The 22,964-nt window shown below is 48.8% G+C and overlaps 1 protein-coding gene across 8 annotated transcripts in view; it reads right to left on the reverse strand.

Moving 5' to 3' along the window:
• MGRN1 (mahogunin ring finger 1) overlaps positions 1-22,964 on the reverse strand; it is a 59,483-nt gene that overhangs the window by 32,515 nt on the left and 4,004 nt on the right. For all 8 annotated transcript variants that reach the window (XM_038540524.1, XM_038540526.1, XM_038540522.1 and 5 more), the window contains exon 2: positions 397-515. In XM_038540524.1, the coding sequence (XP_038396452.1) occupies positions 397-515 (119 nt within the window). The remainder of the gene's footprint in view (positions 1-396; positions 516-22,964) is intronic.

Genomic DNA, 22,964 nt, shown 5'->3' on the forward strand with positions numbered 1-22,964 from the left:
CATCTTTATCCATTCATCTTTCGTTGGACACTGAGGCTCCTTCCACAGTTTGGCTATAGTGGCCATTGCTGCTATAAACATCGGGGTGTTTTTTCTTTTTAAATAAAGTCATCCAAGAGGCCTGGGATCAAATCCATAAACTTCCATAAGCCCATAGCCTGGATGCACTGGGTTCTGCAGCAGCAGCCCTGTCTCCAGTGATACCTGCAGCCATCCTGCCTCTCTGGGGGAAGTGCCAGGACATGTCCCTATACACACATGCACATGTCCTGCCAGCAGCTCTGTCTGGGACTCAGTGTCTGCTTGTCCTCAAAGCTGGCTATGGACAGTGGAGGGAAGGCACCTCACTACCGCCACCCCACAACCCTAGCCCCAGCAAGACCCACCTGGACCCACCTGTACTGGACGATTGCCCAGGAAATTCAGATCCATGTTTTCTCCAAAGAGGTAACCTTCAGGGTGGGGAGTGTCAAATTTCTCGCCTCCCATGAAAAAGTGCGAGGCAAAGTAGTTTCCTGGTTAAGAAAGGAAACACGGTTGTAGATTATGAGGCTCGACATACCCCAGGGGAAGTGTGTGATGGCCAAGAGGCTCAGCCCTGAGAACAGCTTCACTTGGAGAGAAGCCTCCCAGGCAGTCCCTCCCACTCTCAGCTCTAGGCTGGGCCTCAGCCCTGCAACATTGTCAAACTCTGCACCCCAATACCTGTCCTGCTCCCAGACTTCCCCTCCCTGCTTAGGTGTGCATCCCGTCCTCTGTTCCATTATCTTTCCCTTCTGTGCCAGCCTGAGTTGCATCCTCCTCAAGGATTTGTCTCCATTCCTCCCTACGCCTACATGTGTGACCTTAGTTGGAAACAGGGTCTTTATACATGTAAGCAAGAAGTCAGAATAAAGTACAAAACCAGTAAAAATATAGATACCTATAAAAGTTGGTCAACTAACCCACAAAATAGAAGGATGTAAAGTATGACACCGTATACCTAAAATGTGGGGAGCAGAGGAGTAAGGAATGAGTTCAAACTTCAGTGACCGTCAACCTCATACACACTGCTATGTGCAGAGGATGTCACATACAAACCAAACAGTATCCACAAATCACAAACCACTAATAGATACGCAAAAAATCAAGAGGAATCCAAGTATCTCATTAAAGAAAGCCAATTAATCATGAGAGAAGAGAGCAAGAGAAAGAAAGAATGGAGAAAAATCATAAAACAAGTAACAAAATGGCAATACATACACACCCATCAACAATTACTTAAATGTAAATGGACTAAATACTCCAATCAAAAGACAAGGTGTGATGGGATGATGGATAAGAAAACATGACCAAGCTGTATGCTGAGCCTCCAAGAGACTCATTTCAGACCTAAAGACACATGAAGATTGAAAGTGAAGGGGTGGAGAAGAGTTCATCATGCAAATGGTGTGAAAAGAAAGCCCGGGTAGCAATACTCACGTGGAACAAAACAGACTTTTAAACAAAGACTGTGAAAAGAGATAAAGGACACTGTATCACCCAAGATGGGAGCACCCAAATACACAATAACAAACCTAAAGGAAGTAATTAATAGTAATTAACCCACTTACATCAATGGGCAGATAATACAAACAGAATATCAACAAGGATACAGCGGCTTTGAATGACACACCGGACCAGATTAATCTGACAGATATATTCAGAACATTCCATCTTACAACAACAGAATACACATTCTTTTCAAGTGCACGTGCAACATTCTCCAGAATAAATCACGTTAGACCACAAAACAAGTCTCAACAAAGTCAGTAAATCATTCCATGCATCTTTTCTGACATTATGAAACTAGAAGTCAACAAGAAAAAAATCTGGGAAGAACAAATACATGCTACTAAACAATGAATGGGTCAACCAAGAAATCAAAGAGGAAAAAAAATACATGGAGACAAGCGAAAATGAAAGCACAATGTTCCAAAATTTTTGAGATGCGGCAAAAGCAGGCCTAAGAGGGAAGTTTATGGCAATACAGGCCTACCTCAAGAAGCAAGAAAAGTCTCAAATGAGCAACCTACCCTCATGCCTTAAAGAGCAAGGAAAAGAAAAAATAAAACCCAAAACCAACAACAGAACAAAGGAAATAAGATTAGAGCAGAAACAAATGTAATAGAAACTTTCAAAATAGAACAGATTAATGAAACCAGGAGCTGGTTCTTTGAAATGATGGACAAAATTGATAAACCATTAGCCAGACTCATCAAAAAAAAGTGGGGGGGGGGGGCAGCCCGGGTGGCTCAGCGGTTTAGGGCCACCTGCAGCCCAGGGTGTGATCCTGGAGACCCGGGTTCGACTCCCACGTCAGGCTCCCTGCATGGAGCCTGCTTCTCCCTCTCCGTGTCTCTGCTTCTCTCTCTCTCTCTCTCTCTCTCTCTCATGAATAAATAAATAAAATCTTAAAAAAAAAGAAAGAAAGAAAAAGGAGAAATAACAACCAATACCAAAATATATGATGGATTATGAGAGAATATTTTTGAAAATTATATGCCAACAACTTGAACCACCTGGAAGAAATGGATAAATTCCTAGCAACATACAACATCCCAAAATTGAATCAGGAAGAAACACAACATTTGAATAGACCAATTACCAGCAATGAAATTGAATCAGTCATCAAAAAACTCCCAACAAACAAGTCCAGGACCAGAAGCTTCACAGGTGAATTCTACTAAGTATTTAAAAAAGATGGGACGCCTGGGTGGCTCAGTGGTTGAGCATCTACCTTTGGCTCAGGGCTTGATCCTGGGGTCTCAAGATCAAGTACCATATTGGGCTTCCTGCATGGAGCCTGCTTCTCCAACTCTGCTTGTGTCTCTGCCTCTCTCTGTCTCTCATGAATAAATAAGTAAAATAAATAAATAAATAAATTAATTAATTAATTAACATCTATTCTTCTCAAACTACTACAAAAACATAGAAAAGGAAGAAAACCTTCCAAATTCATTCTAAGAGACCAGCATTGCCCTGATACCAAAACCAGGTACAGTGCAAAAAAAAGAGAACTACAAGCCAATAGCTCTGATGAACACATATGCAAAAAAATCTTCAGCAAACCAAATCTAACAACATTAAAAAAAATTATTCACCATGATTAAGTGGAATTTATTCCTGGGATGCAAAGATGGTTCAATATTCACAAATCAATCAATATGATACATCACATCAAAAAGAGAAAGGATAGGGCAGCCCCGGTGGCGCAGCGGTTTAGCGCCACCTGCAGCCCGGGGTGTGATCCGGAGACCCAGGATGGAGTCCCGCATCGGGTTCCCTGCGAGGAGCCTGCTTCTCCCTCTGCCTGTGTCTCTGCCTCTCCCTCTCTCTCTCTCTGTCTCTATGAATAAATAAATAAAAATATTTTTAAAAAAAGAGAAAGGATAAAAACCATATGATCATCTTAATAGAAGCAGAAAAAGCATTTGACAAAGTACAACATACATTCATGATAAAAGCCCTCAACAAAGTAGGTTTAGAGGGAATATAGCTCAGCATAATAAGCCATATATGAAAAACTACAGCTAACATCATCTTCAATGGGGAAAACAGAGCTTTCCCCAAAGATCAGGATCAAGACAAAGATGTCCACGCTCACCACTGCTATTCAACAGAGTACAGGAAGCTCCAGCCACAGCAATCAGGCAAGAGGAAGGAAGAAAAGGCAGCCAAATTGGTAAGAAGTAAAACTTCCACTATTTGCAGATGACAAGATCTTATATATAAATGCCTAAGACTCCACCAAAAAGCTACTAGAACTGATAAATGAATTCAGTAAGGCTGCAGGATACAAAATCAATGTAGAAAATCCACTGCATTTCTATATACTAACAATGAAGCAACAGGAAGAAAAATTTGAAAAATAATCCCATTTACAATTGCACCAAAAATAATAAAATACCTAGGAATAAACTTAACCAAGGAAGTGAAAGGCCTGCACTCTGAAAACTGTAAAACATTGATTAAAGAAACTGAAGATGTCACAAACAAATGGAAAAATATCCCAGGGATCCCTGGGTGGCTCAGCGGTTTGGGGCCTGCCTTCAGCCCAGGGCGTGATCCTGGAGTGGAGTCTTGGGATCGAGTCCCACGTCAGGTTCTCCCCGCATGGAGCCTGCTTCTTCCTCTGCCTGTGTCTCTGCCTCTCTCTCTCTCTCATGAATAAATAAATAAAATCTTAAAAAAAAAAAAAAAAAAGTTCTTTCACACTGTCAGCTTCTTTACATTTGAAAAAAAAAGAAAAAAAGAAAAATATTGGAGAGATTCAGATTGGAGAGATTTGGGAGAACAAATAATGTTAAAATATCCATATTACCCAAAGCAATCTACAGATTTAATGTAATCCCATCAAAATGCCAACAACATTTTTCATAGAACTAGAACAAAAAATCCTAAAATTGGTATGAAACCATAAGAGATCCTGAATAGCCAGAACAATCTTGAAAAAGAAAAAGAAAACAGAAGATATCACACTTCCAGATTTGAAGATACTAGAAAACCCCTGTAATCAAAACTGTCTGGTATGGCACAAAAATAGATGTGAAGATCAATGGAACAGAACAGAAAGCCCAGAAACATATCCATGATTATATGGTCAATTAATCTTTAGTAAAAGAGGCAAGAATATGCAGTGGGAAAGAGAGAGTCTCCTTAACAAATGGTGTTGGGAAAACTGGGTGGCTACATGCAAAATAATGAAACTGGACCACTTTCTTATACCTACACAAAAATAAACTAAAAATGGATTAAAGATCTAAATGTGAGACCTAAAACCATAAAAATCCTAGAAGAGAACACAGGCAGTAATTTCTCTGACATCAGCTATAGCAACATTTTTCTAGATATGTCTGAGGCAAAAGGATAAAAGCAAAAAAACTATTGGAACTAGACCGAAATAAACAGCTTCTGCATAGCACAGGAAACAATCAACAAGGGATGCCTGGGTGGCTCAGCGGTAGAGCTTCTGCGTTTGGCCCAGGGCGTGATCCTGGAGACCCGGGATCAAGTCCCACATGGGGCTCCCCACATGGAGCCTGCTTCTCCCTCTGCCTGTGTCTCTGCCTCTCTCTCTCTGTGTCTCTCATGAATAAATAAATAAAATCTTAAAAAAAAAAAAAGACAATGAACAAAACTAAATGACAACCTAACAAATGGGAGAAGATATTTGTAAATGATATATCTGATAAGGGCTTAATACCCAGAATATATAAAGAACTTACACAATCCAACACCAAACAAAACCAAATAATCCAATTTAAAAATAGAAGACAGGAGCAGACATTTCTTTAAAGACATCCAGATGGCCAACAGTCACATGAAAAATGCTCATCATCACTCATCATCAGGGAAATGCGAATCAACACTACAATGAGCTATCACCTCATACTTGTCCGAACTGCTAAAATCAACAACACAAGAAACAACAGGTGTGGATGAGGATGAAGAGAAAAAGGAACCCTCGTGCACTGTTGGTGCAGCCCCTGTGGAAAACAGTACAGAGGCTTCCCAAAAAGTTAAAAATAGAACTACCCAATGATTCAGTAATTACAGTACTGAGTCTTTACCCAAAGAACACAAGAACACTAATTCAAAGGGATACATGCTCTCCAATGTTTAGGGCAGCATTATCTACAACAGCCAAGTATGGAAGCAGCCCAAGTGCCCATCGACTGATGAAAGGACAAAGGTTATATATATGTGTGTGTATGCACATGTGCACGCATGCACACACACACACACACACACACACACACACACTGGAATATTACTCAGCCATAAAAAATAATGAAATCTTGCCATTTGCAATGACACGGATGGATTTAGAGTATAATGCTAAGCAAAGTAAGTCAGAGAAAGACAAATACCACGTGAAAAAGAAAAACAAAACAGAAGGTATCACACTTCCAGATTTGAAGATACTAGGAAACCACTGTAATCAAAACGGTCTGGTACTGGCACAAAAATAGATGTGAAGATCAATGGAACAGAACAGAAAGCCCAGAAACATATAATCAATCAATCTTTAGCAAAAGAGGCAAGAATATGTGGTGGGAGTTAACCACGTGAGTTAATTCATGTGGAATTTAAGAAACAAAACAAATGAACAAAGAAAAAAATAGACAAATCAAGAAAAAGACTCTTAACTGCAGAGAACAAATGACCAGAGGGGAGGTGGGTAGGGGTATGGGGACGACAGAGCACACTTGTCACAATGAGCCCAGGGTCACATATGGAAGTGCTGAAATCACTATATTCTGTACCTGAAACTAACAGAACACTGAGGATTAAGTAACCGGAATTTAAATTTCGAAAAAAAGAGGAGGTCAGACTAGACTAGGGGACACTAAATCCAGTGACCAATGTCTTCACCTGAGAAAGGGATTCAGACACAGACACACACAGGGAAGAAGGCAGGGTGACGACTACACGGTGAGGCGTGCCTGGAGCCCCAGAGGCTGGGAGGCAGGAAGGACCACCCCCTAGAGCCCTCAGAGGGAACCAACCCCTGGGACACCTTCACCTGGGACTTCCACCCTTCAGAACAGTGAGAATAAACTCTGTTGTTCTAAGCCACTCACTTCGTGGTGCTCCAGCAGCCATGGGACACGAACGCGGTTCCCCGTCCCCAGACTAAGTCCCGCAACCCCACACCTGAGCCCTGAGTACTTTCTCACTGTATGGAGCTGAGTATCTGACACCCCCCACCATGACAAATGAGGCTCTAGGCTGTTCCCCATTATGTCCCTGGCACACTTAGGCACTAAATGCACATTTTATATAAAAATAAACGAATAAAACATTCAAAGAAGAGAGCTCACAGCTTTGCTAGGGAAACGTTAGAGTAACGCCTCTCCCAAGATTCCTAATCTGACGCTCACCCCCATTTCTCTCTGGCACGGAGAACCCCAAGAAAAGTCAGGTGGCCATGGGACCCTGTGAATTTTGTGGACACCTAGGCCATGCATCCCTCAGGCATAGCAGGGCACACCTGGGCACCTGAGCCCACATGGGTCCTTCCTGGAGCCCCCAGAGGGAATTCTGGGCCCTTCAGACTACGGTGCACGCCCTGCCTGGATGTGTGCGCCCTTTCCGCAAACCGCAGCCCTGGGTACGGTGCACACGGCCACAGCTGCCCGGGCAAACAGGCCCAGAACCAGGAGTCCCGCCCGGTGACTCTGGCCTGCAGGGAACATAAGCAGGAAACACTGGGCAAGGGCATAACCCCAGCGCCGTACACATGTGGCCAGGAATCAGACAGAGCCAACCGCAGTGAGAGAAAAAGAATAAAGTGGTGACTAGTTAAATACTCCTGATTTAATGGGACACCAAGCAGCTGCAAAAGAGAGTCAAACACACTTGGATACTCACGTAGGAAGATGGTCACGGAATATCTGTTATTAAAAAAACAAGCTGAAGTGTTCAGGATCCCACCTGAGAGGTAAGTGCACAGAGTCAGATGTTGTGAGTACACACAGAGCGGTCAGCCTGGACACACACAAACCATAGCCGAGAAGTCAGTCGGGGCTGGAGGCAGCAGGGACAAGAGTGCAGACATGCTGCCTAATGCTAGGTCTTTCTATGGCACATGCACCTGGGCCAACATGGAGCTCTTAATAAAAAGACTGAGAGGGACGCCTGGGTGGCTCAGTGGTTAAGTGTCTGCCTTTGGCCCAGTTCGTGATCCCGGCGTGCTGGGATCGAGTCCCACATCAGGCTCCCTGTGGGGAGCCTGCTTCTTCCTCTGCCTATGTCTCTGCCTCTGTGTCTCTCATGAATAAATAAATAAAATCTTTTTTTTTTTTAAATAAATAAAATCTTAAAAAAAGAAGACTGAGATGTGGGGAAGCACAGGGACCCCTCCAAATTCACCTAGGATCTGCACTCAGTGCTGCTGCCCTGGAAGCATCAGTGCAGTTTAATATGCAAAGACTTTGAAGATGACCTTTCCTGCCTGTGGAGCAGGAACAAGGTGCCCACGGCCTGGCATGTAGTCGGTCCCTGGTCTCTGGATCCTGGCTTTTTTTTTTTTTTTTAAGTTTTTATTTATTTATTCATGAAAGACACGGGGCGGGGGGGGGAGAGAGAGAGAGAGAGAGAGAGAGAGAGAGAGAGAGGCAGAGACACAGCAGGCTCTATGCAGGGAGCCCGACGTGGGACTAGATCCCGGGTCTCCAGGATCACACCCTGGGCTGAAGGCGGCGCTAAACCGCTGAGCCACCCGGGCTGCCCTGGATCCTGGCTTTAATCTTGGTTGGCGTGTGGCCCACCCAACCTCGAGCCCAAGTCACAGGGCGGGCGAGAGGGGCCCTAGCTGGCAGCTCGAAGGAGAACCCAGCTCAGAGCCACCTGGTCTGCTAAGATCGTGGTGAAGCCACACACCACCATGCACAGCACAGCCACTGGGGAAAGCGACATGCCCTGGCTGCTGTGTGACAAGTTAGGACACAATGGCACAAAGAGAGAGGACAAAGAAAACCAGTGACTGCCCACACTGGTCAATGAGGTCCAAATGTGGATGGTGCCTGGGCCCCTGCCCTGTCCAAGAGGACTCTGAGGCAGGATCCAAAGTTGGCACAGCCTTGGTCTAGAGACAAGGTTCAGGAAAAGGCAGGATCTGGCAGGGGAGCCACACACCCTCCCCGCCCCCGCCCCCCGGCCTTCCAGGCAGCAGGCAGGACCCTAGCCTGGGACTCCTAACCTCCTCCTGGGGGCTCTTCAAGGACCAAAGTACATTATGTCCAAATTCCCCCAAAGCTTCCTCCTTTCAGGCAGAAAGTGGGTACAGCAGCTCTCCTCCAAGATGGTACTGGTGTCTCTGGGCGGCCCTTCCCATGCCCGCCTCAGGCTGACCTGTAACCCGCAGCATACAGCGGGAATGACCCGACAGGGCTTCTGTGGCTGGGGGGCGGGGGGTGGCGGTGGCTGGCTGCCATGCTGTGAGGACACTCAAGCGGCCCTATGGGGAGGTCCTCGTGCCAGGCTGTGGGGAGACGCTCCGGGGAGATCCTAAGTGAGGCCCGCTCAGCTAAGCTGTCCCCAAATTCCAGGAACACAGAAACTGGGAAAAAATAAGCACTGAGTGTTAAAAATGCTAAATGTTGTTATCAGCAGGAGACAACTCGCACAGTGGGCTTCTGAAATCCAATCTGAGCTGAGCGACCCTTCTCTTTCTCAGTTCCTGACCCTGACAGCTTCTGTCACCACGCTGGTCAAAGCCACCAACATCTGCTGCCTAATTACTGCGATCTCCCCCATCTTGGCTCCCCACACTCCCACGGCCCCAGCCTGCCTCCCACATCCCTCTGCTAGAAGGCTTCTCCTGCCTCCTCATCATACTCAAGAAAGTTCCAAACTCCTCCTCATGGCCTGCACAGCCCCCAGGCAACGCAGACTGGCCAACCCTGTTCATGCCCCAGGGCCTTTGCACTTCCAGTTTCCTCAGGGTTTGAAATTCTTTCCCAAGAGCTGTGCCCATATCCTTCATCTCGAATTTCCTTCTCAGCAAGGCCTTTTTGATCACTCCTTTTTAAATGTGCAATCCTCAACCCTCCATTCTGCTTGCCGACCAACCTCTCCACATTTTCTCTTCTCTGCTTTACATTCCCCTACAGATTTTTTTTTGGCAAAAAACTTAGAATTAGATGCTACTGCTCTATCAAAACCGTTAACTTCTATCTCCCCCACAGCACAGCATGATCCGATGGGCTATGCACAGGAGGCCCCCACGTCTTAGTGCAGCTTTAAGCTTCTCTAACTGCAGAGTATAAATGCTACAATCTAAAGCCTCCTGATGAAGAGGTAATAGTGAGTACTTTTTTTTTTGGGGGGGGGGCTTTACCTGTATCATTTAAATTTTCTATAATTAGCATTACTTTTGAAACAAGAAAAATAATTTAAAAATATGAGAAATACGGTAACATCACAAAACTGGAAGCAAGTTCTGGAAAGGCCACGGTATTGTCCACCTTAAAAGAGTGGACTCTAAGGTGTGTGGATTATACCTCCATAAAGCTGTTCTTAGGGAGTGGGGGCACTTGAGTTGTCAGATGGGAATTCATTACTAAGTTTTTGATATTAGACCTTTATGTAAAATTTTTTTGGCAAAAAAACTTGGAATTAGATGCTATTGCTTTATCAAAACCCTGTTAATTCCCACCGAGTTATTTACATGACTCGGTTTCTCAATGTCAAATGGAAACTAGAACCAGAGCTCCTGCTGACCTGATCTCACGCTAGCCGTGCGTTATATTCTACTGTGACGACAGGAACCAACCGGGGAGGAACGGAGCCCACTCACCTAACACACACCTTTTCAGTATGTTTTATGTTCAATGTGTATTGATGTTTTCTATTTATAAAAACTGAATGGGCACATGGGTGGCTCAATGGGTTGAGCTTCTGACTCTTGGTTTCAGCTCAGGTCACTGATCTCAGGGTCATGAGATGGAGCCCTGTGTAGGACTCCACACTGGGAGTGGAACTGCTTAAGATTTTCCCTCTCCCTCCATCCACCCCCTAGCTCCTGTATGCACGCTCTCTCACTAAAAACAAAACAACAGCCCCCCCCCCCAAAAAAACTGTAATATTTGTTTTGATTAATATTATTTTACAATGGCCACAAACCAGAAGAAAAATTCTCACTTAAAGCCCCATGGTCATGAGATGTTTCTTTTCTAAAGTTTTGGTGTTTTTTTCTTTTTTTTTTTTTAATGATTATTTGAAAGAGAATGAGCAGGGATCCCTGGGTGGCTCAGCAGTTCAACACTGCCTTCAGCCCAGGGTGTGATCCTGGAGTCCCAGGATTGAGTCCCACATCTGACTCCATGCATGGAGCCTGCCTCTCTCTCTCTGTCTCTCATGAATAAATAAATAATAAAATCTTTAAAAAAAAATGAGAGTGAGAAGGAGGGAGGGAGGGGGAAAGGTGGGGGAAATGGACAGAGAGAATCTAAAGTAGACTCCCCGATGAATGTGGAGCACAATGTGGAGCCCAATCCCAGGATCCCGAGATCATGACCTGAGCTGAAATCAAGACTTGGACACTTAACTGACTAAGCCGCCCAGGCATCCCCCACCTACCTCTTAAAGTTTTATTTATTTAACTCATCTCTGCACCCAACCTGAGGCTTGAACTCACGACCCTGAGATCAAGGGAAGTCATGACCCTCCTCCAACTGAGCCAGCCAGGTACCCCGAGAGATGTCTCGAGCTCTAATTTCAGTTTACATACACACTTTGGTTACACAGACATATAGGAGAGTGATTATCAATGGGCATCCACACCTCCCATCTCGCTAGGTAATGACGTGACAAGCAGACGGTGACAGTCACCAGGTGGGACCACACGGCAGTTAAGAGGAGTGAGCCAGTCTCCATGTCCCAGCACGGAGCAGACGCACCACGAACCAGACTCACACGGGGCGGCGGGAGACCGAACCACACGTAAGGAGAGTCGACGTGGAGGGCAGCACCGGGGCCACGGGGACAGAAGGGTCACGGAGGCGCCATCTGAGAGACGCAACATGGGCATGGGAAGCGAGGGCTCTGAATGGAGGGTGTTGGCGCTATTCTCTGGCCTTTCCTAAGGTTTTTCAAACGCTCACATTTTTTAAAAGGGAACTTTTAAAAGGAGGAATGTGTGCAATGGAGGACCAGGGAGAGGCGTGTGCACGGTGCGTGCGTGCGTACCTGGAGGCATCTTGTGTGCGTACACACAGGTCAGGACCAAGAGGAGCAGCCGAGCTCTGACGAGGCCGGAGGGGAAGAGCGAGAAAACACGGCGAAGGGCAGGCACAGAAGGCAGGCGGGCAGGGAGGGGGAAGAGGAGAACCCCCACCTCTGGACCCCAGATACGGAAGCCATCGAGGGGCACAGATCCTAACCCTATTCTCCGCGGGTGGCAGGACGCTCCGAGGTCACCTGAAGGCTGCCAATCCCGAGCCCCCTACGTTAACCCGTGCGGGGCCTCCCCCTCCAGTCACAGAGGGAGGGCGGCCCGTGTCACCTCCCAGCAGACCACAAAGGGCGGCTGTTCGCACACAATGAACGAGCCATGAGGGATCCCGATGGGACCCAGACTGGCTGAAAATCCTTTTAAGGCCACATTCAGAAGACCTGCCAGAGGCCACAGTTTTGGCCTCCCAGCCCTGGTCTCACAGCACAGACACTCGAGGACCTCGTGACCTCAAAAGGTTCACCCTCCTCTGTGCCGGAGGGATTCAGACTCTGCCCTACTTACAGGCATCCAGGTGACCCGGATAACCAACAAATCAAAATAAAGACCAAGGGAAGGCACCTCCCTTGGAGGCCTCCCCGTGTCCCCACACATGGCTCGGTTTCCTTTACACATGTGCATCAGATGCAGATGGACACGTGTGCTCGTCATCCTTTACAGACGAGGAAAACTGAAACCATGAGGCTCCAGTTAGAGGCTGCTCCAGTGACGGCCGGTGGCTGTGGTAAGGCCCCGTCCCTTCCTCACAGGCCACACAGCGAGCCAAGCAGGCTTCTGGGGTGGTTCCATCTGTTCCACTTTCCAACGTCTGGTAGTATACACGGTGTACCTCAATCATCACTGACAACCCCCAAATGCAAACACTCTCCATTATTTAAATGAACTAAGCCTGCTAAAGAGCGAGGCCCCAGGACGTGCAAGCTCTCCAAAGCACAGAATGATCCGCACCCAAATCCTCAGACTCCCCCCAGAGGAGGACTGAGGGGAAGAATAAAAATGGGACCTCGAAGCTCTCCCAGAAGACACCTGCTCCACTCACTCCCTCCTTAGCTACACATTCACAAAAACCCAAGTTTCATCAAGAGACAAAAGTTTGGGATCCCTGGGTGGCTCAGCGGTTGAGCGCCCGCCTTCAGCCCAGGGCCTGATCCTGGAGTCCTGGGATCGAGTCCCACATCAGGGATCCATGCAGGGAGCCTGCTATTCCCTCTGCCTATGTCTTTGTCTCTTTCTCTCTTTATGTCTCTCATGAATAAATAAATAAAATCTTAAAAAAAAAAAAAAAGAGAGAGAGAGAGAGAGAGAGACAAAAGTTTGGGACACGATCAGATGTTTATGTCTCCTCCAAACTGACACAGAACTCTCACCCCCAATGAGCTACTGGGAGCTAAGGCCTTTGGGAGGTTACCAGGTCATGAAGAGGTGCTCTGGAGTCCCCTAACCCAGCCATGTAAGGACAGTGAGAGACAGCTGTCTATGAACCAGGAAGAGGCTCTGGCCAGACACTGAGCAGGCACCTTCATCTCGGACTTTCCCGCCTCCAGAACTGTGAGAAATAAAGGTCTGTTGTTTATAAGCCACCCAGACTGTGGTGTTGCCACAACAGTGCACTAGAACACACCCCCTGAGTCTGAGGTCTCAGGTCTGAACCTTTGAGAAGCATGTGCACCAAACCAACCAACCTATGGGACACCCACAACAGAAAGAAGCTGGGTGGGCTCCAGCCACCTACACCACCAGGATAGCCACCACCATCACCGCCAGGGCTGTGGGGGCAGCTCTGTGGCTTCATCAACTCCTGGTGTCACCCAAGACCTAAGTGAAAAGCCATCACCAGGTGGTACAGCCTACAGCAGGGGCTCTTCAGACTGCTGTTCTGGGGGGAGGGGGGTCCCTGAAGGACCTCCTTACAATCCTGGAGTGATGGGATTAAAACACAAATTGGGATGTTTGTACTCAACCCCTGACCCCTTCAGAACCCCTGCCTAGGGATCCCTGGGTGGCGCAGCGGTTTGGCGCCTGCCTTTGGCCCAGGGCGCGATCCTGGAGGCCCGGGATCGAATCCCACGTCGGGCTCCCGGTGCATGGAGCCTGCTTCTCCCTCTGCCTGTGTCTCTGCCTCTCTCTCTCTCTCTGTGACTGTCATAAATAAAAAAAAAAATAAAAAAATAAAAGAACCCCTGCCTACACCCTGACTCCTTATGGGGACTCAGGCCTGGCACACAGCAGCCCACTGTCCTTCCAGCCTCGAGTCTGTGTGTGCTTATAGATGATGCAACATATGCAAAATCGGTTCTAGGTGATACAGCCTCCCTCCCTGGATTCCAGATACTTCAGGCCAGGGACATTGATGCCATCCCCAGCAACAAACATCCCCATGCCTCAACCTAAGGGCCAGGCACCACTCACCGCCCAGCAGACTAGTGACTCTGCTCGGTGCTGTCCACCTCGCCTAGCACCACCCTCCTGGCCCATCTCTCAGGACTCGGGAGCTTGATAAAAACTGGCTGAATGAACAGAGGTTGAGAGTGGATGACATACCTATTATTATTTGGTAGTTGAGGGAATGGGAGCACAGAGAGGTCACGTGACCCGCTCAAGCCCCAGCACCAGCCAGAGGTGGCATTCTCCCTGAAAATCCGTGCTGACCCCAGAGTTGCACACTCAAGTACACAGTCCACTGTGTGTTCTTCCCACACCACCAAGCAAGTCTCCAACTCTTAGTGCACAGTGACCATGTGGCCTAAATTTAGCTCAATCCTGACACTATCTACCTGGGGAAAGCATCAGATCCCACAGATTAAGGGCTCAGCCCCACACCACTGCCCTCTCCCTTCAGATGCCAATGGCCAGGTGGCCAATTGGCTATAAACTGGACATTTCCATGACCCCCAATTAATTTGCTAGAGCAGTAGGGGCACCTGGGTGGCTTGGCTGGTTCAGCATCTCCCTTCAGCTCCAGTCATAATCCCGGGTTTCTGGGAGGAGTCCTGCATTGGGCTCCCTGCTCTGCGGGGGGGGGGGCTACTGCTCCCTCTGCCCCTCCCCCCTGCTTGTCTGCGCGCGCACATGCTTGCTTTCTCTCAATAAACAAAATCTTTTTTAAAAAAATTGCTAGGGCAGCCCTAGTGGCTCAGCGGTTTAGCGCCACCTTCAGCCCAGGGCCTGATCCTGGAGACCCGGAATCGAGTCCCACATCAGGATCCCTGCATGGAGGCTGCTTCTCCCTCTGCCTGTGTCTCTGCTTGTCTCTCAGCGTGTCTCTCATGAATGAATAAATAAAATCTTTCAAAAAAACTGCTAGACCAGCTCACAAAACTCAGGAAAACAGTTCACTTACTAGTTCTTCAGTTCATCATAAAAGGTAAGACTCAGGATTAGCCAGATGGAGAAGATGCCCAGGACAAGGCACATGGGAAGGGCGCAGGGACTTCTAAACCCCCCCTGAGTGCTCCACCCTCCTGGCCTCTGCTGTGGAGGGTGGAGCTTCAACACCAGCCCAGAAGCTCTCTGAACCGAGTCCTGTGGGTTTTTATGGAGGCTTTGTCATATAGGCATGGGTGATTAAATCGCTGGCTGCTGGTGACCCTCTCAACCTCCAGCCTCTGTACAGGCTGGGTCCAAAGGCAGCCAGGACCCATCCGTAGGTGCTTTCCAGAATCTCATTACCATAAACTCAGGTGTGGCGGAAAGGGGCTTCTGAGCACCAAGACTCAATTTCACTCCTACCACTAATCGCCAGGAAATTCCAAGGCTTATAGGAGCACTGTGACAGTAATGGGTGAAAACCAAACATTTATTTCTTACTTTATAAATCCCAACATCCCTGCTGGGTAAACCATGACGTGACTAAAGACTCTGCACAAACCCAACCCCACCCCTGCTAGGACACACCACTGGTCCTGGGACACTGGGTGTGCATCCCGCTCAGCCACCGGAGTCACCCACGCTCCAGTGGAGGGGAAGGGGAGAGCTGGGCAGACGTGTGCAATGGCTGGGGAGAGTTCACTGACGCCACAGGATGAAAATTCTTCTCATTCTCTAACAGGACAGATGTTCCCGGTTACCAGCTTCCTGAAATCCAGCTTCTCACTAAGCCCCAGCTGGGCCTGACCAATGTGAGATGAGAACATCACAGTCCCCAAAGAGTGATCTCAGGGAAGAATCTTCAAGCTCGTGAAACTCCCAGCCAAGTGGGAGGCCTCGGCCTGGGAGCAGGTTCCAAGTCAGAGAGAAAAAGCAGACCCTAAGGGGGTCCCCCTACCTCTAATCACCCTGCGCCCTGACTCCCCCTGGGCCGAGGTCCTGCAGGTATACAGCACAGTGCTTCTGGGCGCAGCCTAGGTGACCTAGTGCAGCCTAACCTCTGTGGGCCTCAGCGTCTCATCTGCAGCATGGACGCCTCAGAGAAGAACACTGACCAGGACAGCTCAGGATGTCCTGGGGATAAAAGGATAACACAAAGGAGCCTTGCACAGGTGAAAAGACACCTGATAACCATTTGATTCCCAGCCCTGCTCCAGCGTGAAAGTCTGACCACAGCGGGACCCTATTAAACAAAAAGCCTCAGTCCCCAACACGATGGAGGGAAGAACTTTAAGCAAAGATTCTGGTTCACTGAGTTCCAAAGAGGCTGCAGCCACCTTTCTGGGGGGTGGAGGGGGTCCTTCCCTTTCCTGGGAACAGCCTCCAGTACCCACAGGGATGGGCCCCAGCTGCTAGTGGACCATGCAGCTCCCATCCCCTGGACACAGCTGGCTGGCCAAGGTGGACACCTGACCGTGGCTGGACAAACACCTGGATTCTCTCTCCAATGGATCTGGACCAGAGACCAAAGGACTTGGTGCTTGAGGGCCCCAGATGGGTGGCAGTCAGCTCTGGGCAAGTCACAGCAGAATGATGCTGAGCCCAGAGGGGACGAGGGGCTTTTGTGTTCTAATGGCGGCTTCCACTTCTTGGCTCCCCACCCTTGGGATCCAGAGACCCACCCTGCACCAGCCTTCCAGTACATCCTATCTCCTGCTTAAGCTAGTCTGCATAAATGCCATAGCGACAGCCAATTTCCAAAGAATTAATAATGTAATAAAAAGCACTTAGAAAAGAACTCCTGCAAATCAGTGAGAAAGGAGACAATCCGGAATGAAAAATATGCAAATGATTTCCAGACAGCTTAGAAAAAGAGGAAGAAAAATGAATAGTAATTTACATATGAAAAGGTGCCCAACCTCACTGGTCATCAGGGAAAATAAATTAAAACTCAAAGAGATTTCCGTGGCTAAAGTTAAAAGAAAACAACAACAACAACAACAAAAGAAGAAAACAACAAAACAAAACATCCACACCTGACATTCCCAGGTGCTGGTGAGAGCACACAGGCAATCAGAGCTCTGCTCTGTGGATGGGAGTGGCCAGGGATTGGCTCCACAGCTCCAAAACACTGTCTGCAAAATATGCTGTAGCCGAACACATGCCCCCGAGGGCCCCAACACCACTGCCAGGTGCGAACGTGGACCCAAAGAGACAGGTACTTATGGGAGCCCAAAGCCACTAACAACTGAGAGTGGTGGCTGCCAGGCGCTGGGAGCGGCGGGGGGGGGGGGGGGGGAGCAGTCAGTGTTTAAAGGGCACAAAGTTCCAGTTGTGCAAGAGGGAAAGAGTCCTATAGAAATGACGGTGGATGCCTGCACAAGGTAAAGGTACTTTATGTCACTGAACTGCATGCTTAAAATGGTTAGGATGGTCATTGTTATGTGTATTTGATCGCAATTTGGAAAAACAGAGACCCAGAGAAATCTGACTCAGGAGCACCAGAGCAGTCACGGGAGGGTCCATGGCAGCATTTTCCGTAAGAGCCCAAACTGGAAATTCGCCCGCCACCCCTCGACGTGAATGGACGAAGACACACGGCATCAACAGAAACTGGATATAAAAGCAGAGACCAAATTGACTGACTACTGCCCCCAAGAACAGCATCAGGGCCTCCCATCACCGAATGTGCAGCAAACAGCAGCCAGTTATTTATATCAAATTCAGAAACAGGCAAAATCACCTCTGGTGGAGTGGGAGGGGGTCTCCCAGGGAGGAAGGAGGCAGAGATTGGGAAGAGGCACCAAGGGGCTTGGGGGGCTGTTACTGTTCTATTCCTCCAATATATTCACTTTGTGATCATCCATCAAGCTTATGCTTTGCACATTTTCTAAATCCATGCTACACTTTGGGGATCCCTGGGTGGCTCAGCTATTTGGTGCCTGTCTTTGGCCCAGGGCGTGATCCTGGAGTCCTGGGATCCAGCCCTGCATCAGGTTCCCTGCATGGAGCCTGCTTCTCCCTTTGCCTGTGTCTCTGCCTCTCTCTCTGTGTCTCTCATGAACAAATAAATAAAATCATAAATCAATCAATCAATCCATGCTACACTTCAATTTTATTTTACTTTCACGTAGATATTAAATATATATACATATAATCCCTGACTTATAATGGTTCAACATACAAGTTTTAGACTAATGATGGTACAAAAGCAATATGCATTGGGGATCCCTGGGTGGCTCAGCAGTCTAGGGCCTGCTTTTGGCCGGGGCGTGGTCCTAGAGTCCTGGGATCGAATACCACATCGGGCTCCCTGCATGGAGCCTGCTTCTCCCTCTGCCTGTCTCTGCCTCTCTCTCTCTCTCTCTCTCTCTCTCTCTCTCTGCGTCTCTCATGAATGAATAAATAAAATCTTTAAAGAAAAAAAAAAAAGCAATATGTATTCATTAGAACCCATACTTCAAATTTTGAATGTGGATCTTTCCCCAGGCCAATGATCCGGGGCAGGATCCTCTCAGGATGCTGGGCAGTGACCAGAGAGCCCCAGGGCCCAGTCGGCAATGCAGTCACCAGGATAAACAACTCCTACCACCATTCTGCACCCAAACAACAACCATTATGTTTTTCACTTTCAGTACAGCATTCAATAAATTACACAAGATATTGAACACTATTATAAAGTAGGCTTTGTGTTAGATGATTCTGCCTACCTGTAGGCTAAGTGTTCTGAGTACATTTAAGGTAGGTGAAACTAGGTTACAATGTTTAGTAGGTTAGGTGTGTGTGTTCAATGCATTTTCAACTTCTAATTTTTTTTTTTAAGATTTTATTTATTTATTCACGAGAGACACAGAGAGAGAGAGAGGTAGAGACACAGGCAGAGGGAGAAGCAGGCTCCATGCAGGGAACCCGATGCGGAACTCGATCCCAGGACTCCAGGATCACGCCCTGGGCCAAAAGCAGGCACTAAACCGCTGAGCCACCCAGGCATCCCCAATATTTTCAACTTAAAATAGGTTTATGGGCACACAGTCCCGTCCTAAGTCGAGGAAGATCTGTGTATGTGTGTACACACACACACACATTTCTTAAACCATGAACCGAACACGATTCCGTCTTCTGATTTCCCCCAGAGGTACCCAGGGAGTGTGGTCACTTGGGGTATCATCTGGGGCAGGAGCTCTGGATGGCAGACGCTGCAGTTATCAGAACAGGGGCCACTGGGGCCAGCTGGAGGGGGCCAGCAAGGTGGTCTGCCCACCCTGCAGGCACCCAGCACCCAGGACCAAGCAGGAGGGTCCAGGACCAGACAGGAGGAAAGGACGGCAGAAACGGCCTCAGGACTTCCTTCAGACACAGAGGTAGGAAGATGTCCCAACAGCCACTCCCCAATCCTTGTGCCTCGTCACCTGGCTCCAGGACTAAGCAAATCAACTGATTTTGTGTTAGCACACACTTCCAGCCCATGCCCTTTTCTGCAAAAGGCAGAGGGCTTGGGCCTCTCTCCTGCCCCCCAACTCCTGTCCAGGCGGGATGGCCACCCCCCCAGGTACAGCCAGGGGCTCACCCGGCTCCTCCCCATTCCTGAGGAGCCGGGCAGCACAGGGGCAGTTGCCAGAAGTCAACAAGTGCGTGGTATATACTGAGGCTGAATGCGGGTGCCTGTGACACCATCCGTCCTTTCATGGGACGCCACTTATGGAACAGCACAGAGCCGTGAGGCTGGGTGACTACACACCACACAGAAACGCGCACAGGAAACGCCAAATGGAACACGGCCCCATGCAAACGTCTGGTATGGCAGCACTGGGTTTGGGAGGAGAGGCAGGCGGCAGTGGTCTCTGCCCACCAGGGTCATCCAGGAAATACAGGACATCCTCCAGGAAACTTCTGGGCCTGCTGAAAAACAAAAGTTGGGCAGGGCGTGGTCCCACCCGCCAGTTCTCAGGGACTCCGGGAGTCGGAACTGGAAAGAGGCCTGAGGAACCAGAGGTTAACCCCAGTGAGTCAGGGAAATGGGGCCAGAGAACAAGCTCCTGGCTCAAGGCCACAGAGCAGGGCCAGACCCTGGCCTCAGGGTTGGGGATCCACCGCGCCTCTACCAGCTGGGGTAGGGGGCACAGGACTCTCCCCGGCCCACCTCCTGTGCTCAAGCAATCCTCAGCTTTCCACGTCTGCGGATGGGTGGGTCGTAAACACAGTAAAGGTCACCCCAGCCATGAGGAAGACGATGCACACGCACTTGCACACACACCTACAAGCACCTGCGCCCCCTTTACCCTGGGCCCCTGGGCCCTGACTGACTGGAAGGCAGCAGCCACCTCCCAGGGGGCGACACGAGGCCCTGGGGCCCTGCGGCCCAACCCGCACGAGCCCAGGCTTCCTTCCCTGCGGCGCCAGGCCAGGCTTCCTTCCCTGCGGCGCCAGGCCCGCGGTGGGCAAGCCCGACAGCGCCCGGGGCGGGCGGCACCAGCTGGCTAGCAGCCAGGTTACTTTCACGTCAACAAAAAGTTATGGTTTCTCCAGGATCCCCAGAGAAACCATGAAAAGTCCCCAGGGTCCCTGAGCCCTGACACTCGCCCAGAACTGAGTAAATGATGCTGCAACTCCAGAAACAAGCACACAGCTCCCGGCCCTGTCACAGGCGCTCCACAGGGAGAGAGCCACAGGCCTGAGCACCCCACGGCCCCCAGCCCGGCCCCAGGGGCAGGCTCCTACACCCCGAGACCCAGGGCTGCAGCTTTGGGGGGTGGGGCTCAGATGCCCACCCGGCGCAGTCCACGTAACAGGCTTCTTGTTGCTTTTGTTTTTACAAGACGTGCAACAATAGAAGCTCAGAAAACACAGCTTACCTATGCAGCAATTACAATAAACCCTAGACCAACTTAACAAGAGCAGAGTCCTCGCATGTGAACAGCACAGGTGACATGGGAAGCTGAGTGGCACACGCTGGCGATGAGGGTGGTCTCCCAGCCTTTGTGCAGGAGGAGCCCCTTTTCCCCACCCCCCCCATCCTATTGCCAACCCCCCGGCTCAGCACCAGCTCACACCCTTGGGACAGGGATGCCCCAGGGACCTGGAATCCCCCCGGTGATAATGTTCTCTCTCACCTGGAACACCAGCCTCGGCTCTTTCCCTCAGATGCCAAAGAAATCAGGGAGTGAGGCCCTACTCTGCAAAGGGTAAACCCCAGCACAAGTGTTCCTGAGATGCCCCTAGACTGCCAGCGACACAAAAGCACACACCAGAAGTCCTGCACATGGCAGGAGAGCCAGGAGTCCTCAGACCCCCACCTGGCACCCCAAGGACAAGATGCAGCCCAGTCTGAGCAGCCCATACACTCGGGAGATGCACTCGGTCTCCTCCAAGACATGCTGCACAAGCATTTGTTAAAAGGCTACTGTACACCAGGCTCAGTTGCTGCGTGACAAAAGGCTGTCTGATTTCCAGTTCCTCTACCAGAGGACAAAAGTTTTGGTGTCACAAGGATATGGCAAGGCTCTGATAAGATAAAGGAGGGGAACATACTCTGAAAGCGCACACATGCACGTACAAAAGGTTGAGGCCTGGGCATATTTCCCCACCCCACCCTTCCCTGCCTGGGCTGGTAGGTCACATGTCTGATTGCCTCTCCTTCTGACACTTCTCCTGGGTGACCTGGGCCCAGCACGACCCCTCTCAAACACCAGGGCAGCCAGCATTGCTCCGAGACACACAATTAACAGTAATAACAGCAGTAGGAGGTTTAAGTGTGGAGCAGCTGCCCAAGGCCAGGGTCTCTGTGCGGGCACCTACTGCACTCCAGGCTCCTCCTGCATGTCCGCACCTTCTCTTTATGAGCTCAGCCATGGTGGCCCCGCTCGTGCTCGGACCCTCGGCTGAAAACTGGCCAGCTGTGTGATCAGGGCAACGGAGTACAGAAATCAACCCTCACATTTACGGTGAGCTGATTTTTTTTTTTTACAAAGGTGCAGCAGAAGCTGGATGAGACAAGAATAACAAATGCTATTGAAAAAAAAAACCTAAATATCCACAGGAAAAAAAAGACCTCATAGTTTTACCTGAAACTATACCTGAAAACATTACCTCAATACGGCTCACAGCACTTGCTTTAGCAGCACATATATGAAAATTGGAACAAAATAGATGACAGACCTAAACGCATTAGCCGAAACTATAAAACTTCTAAGGAAAAAAAACATAGAGGGGCGCCTGGGTGGCTCAGCCAGTGAAGCATCTGCCTTCGGCTCAGGTCATGATCTCAGGGTCCCAGGATGGAGCTCCACGTCAGGTTCCCTGCTCAGCAGAGTCTGCTTCTCCCTCTCCCTCTCCCTCCCCTTGCTTATGTGCTCACTTTCACTTGTTCTCTCTTTCTCATGCATGTATTCGCTCTCTCTCAAATAAATAAATAATATCTTAAAGAAAAAAAAAGAAAAATGAAAAAAATTCTGGGACCTTGGCCTAAACAAAAATCTCCTAGCTGTAACTCCAAAAACATCAAGCACTAAAAAAATGAATAAACTGAACCTCACCAAAATTTAAAACCTTTGATCCTCAAAAGCCACCATTAAGAAAAATGAGGACAAGCCACAGACGAGGAAAATATATTAGCAAGTCACAGAGCTGATAAAGGAACTGTATCATTGCACCCAGAATAAGGAACTATTATAACTCAGTAAGAAGACAATCTAATCTTTAAAAAATGAACAAAAGACAAAAAGAGAAGTCTAGCAGTTGTGCTCATGCTTCTCTCTCTCTCTCTCCCCCCCTTCTCTCTCTCTCTCTCTCTCTCTCGTGTGTGTGCAAACATACATACACACACACACACACACACAGTATACAAAAGGCTAATAAGCACGTGAAAACATGTTCAACATCATCAGGGAGGATGCCTGGG

The sequence above is a fragment of the Canis lupus genome, chromosome 6, assembly GCF_011100685.1.
Source record: "Canis lupus familiaris isolate Mischka breed German Shepherd chromosome 6, alternate assembly UU_Cfam_GSD_1.0, whole genome shotgun sequence".
In the NCBI taxonomy this organism is placed as follows: domain Eukaryota; kingdom Metazoa; phylum Chordata; class Mammalia; order Carnivora; family Canidae; genus Canis; species Canis lupus.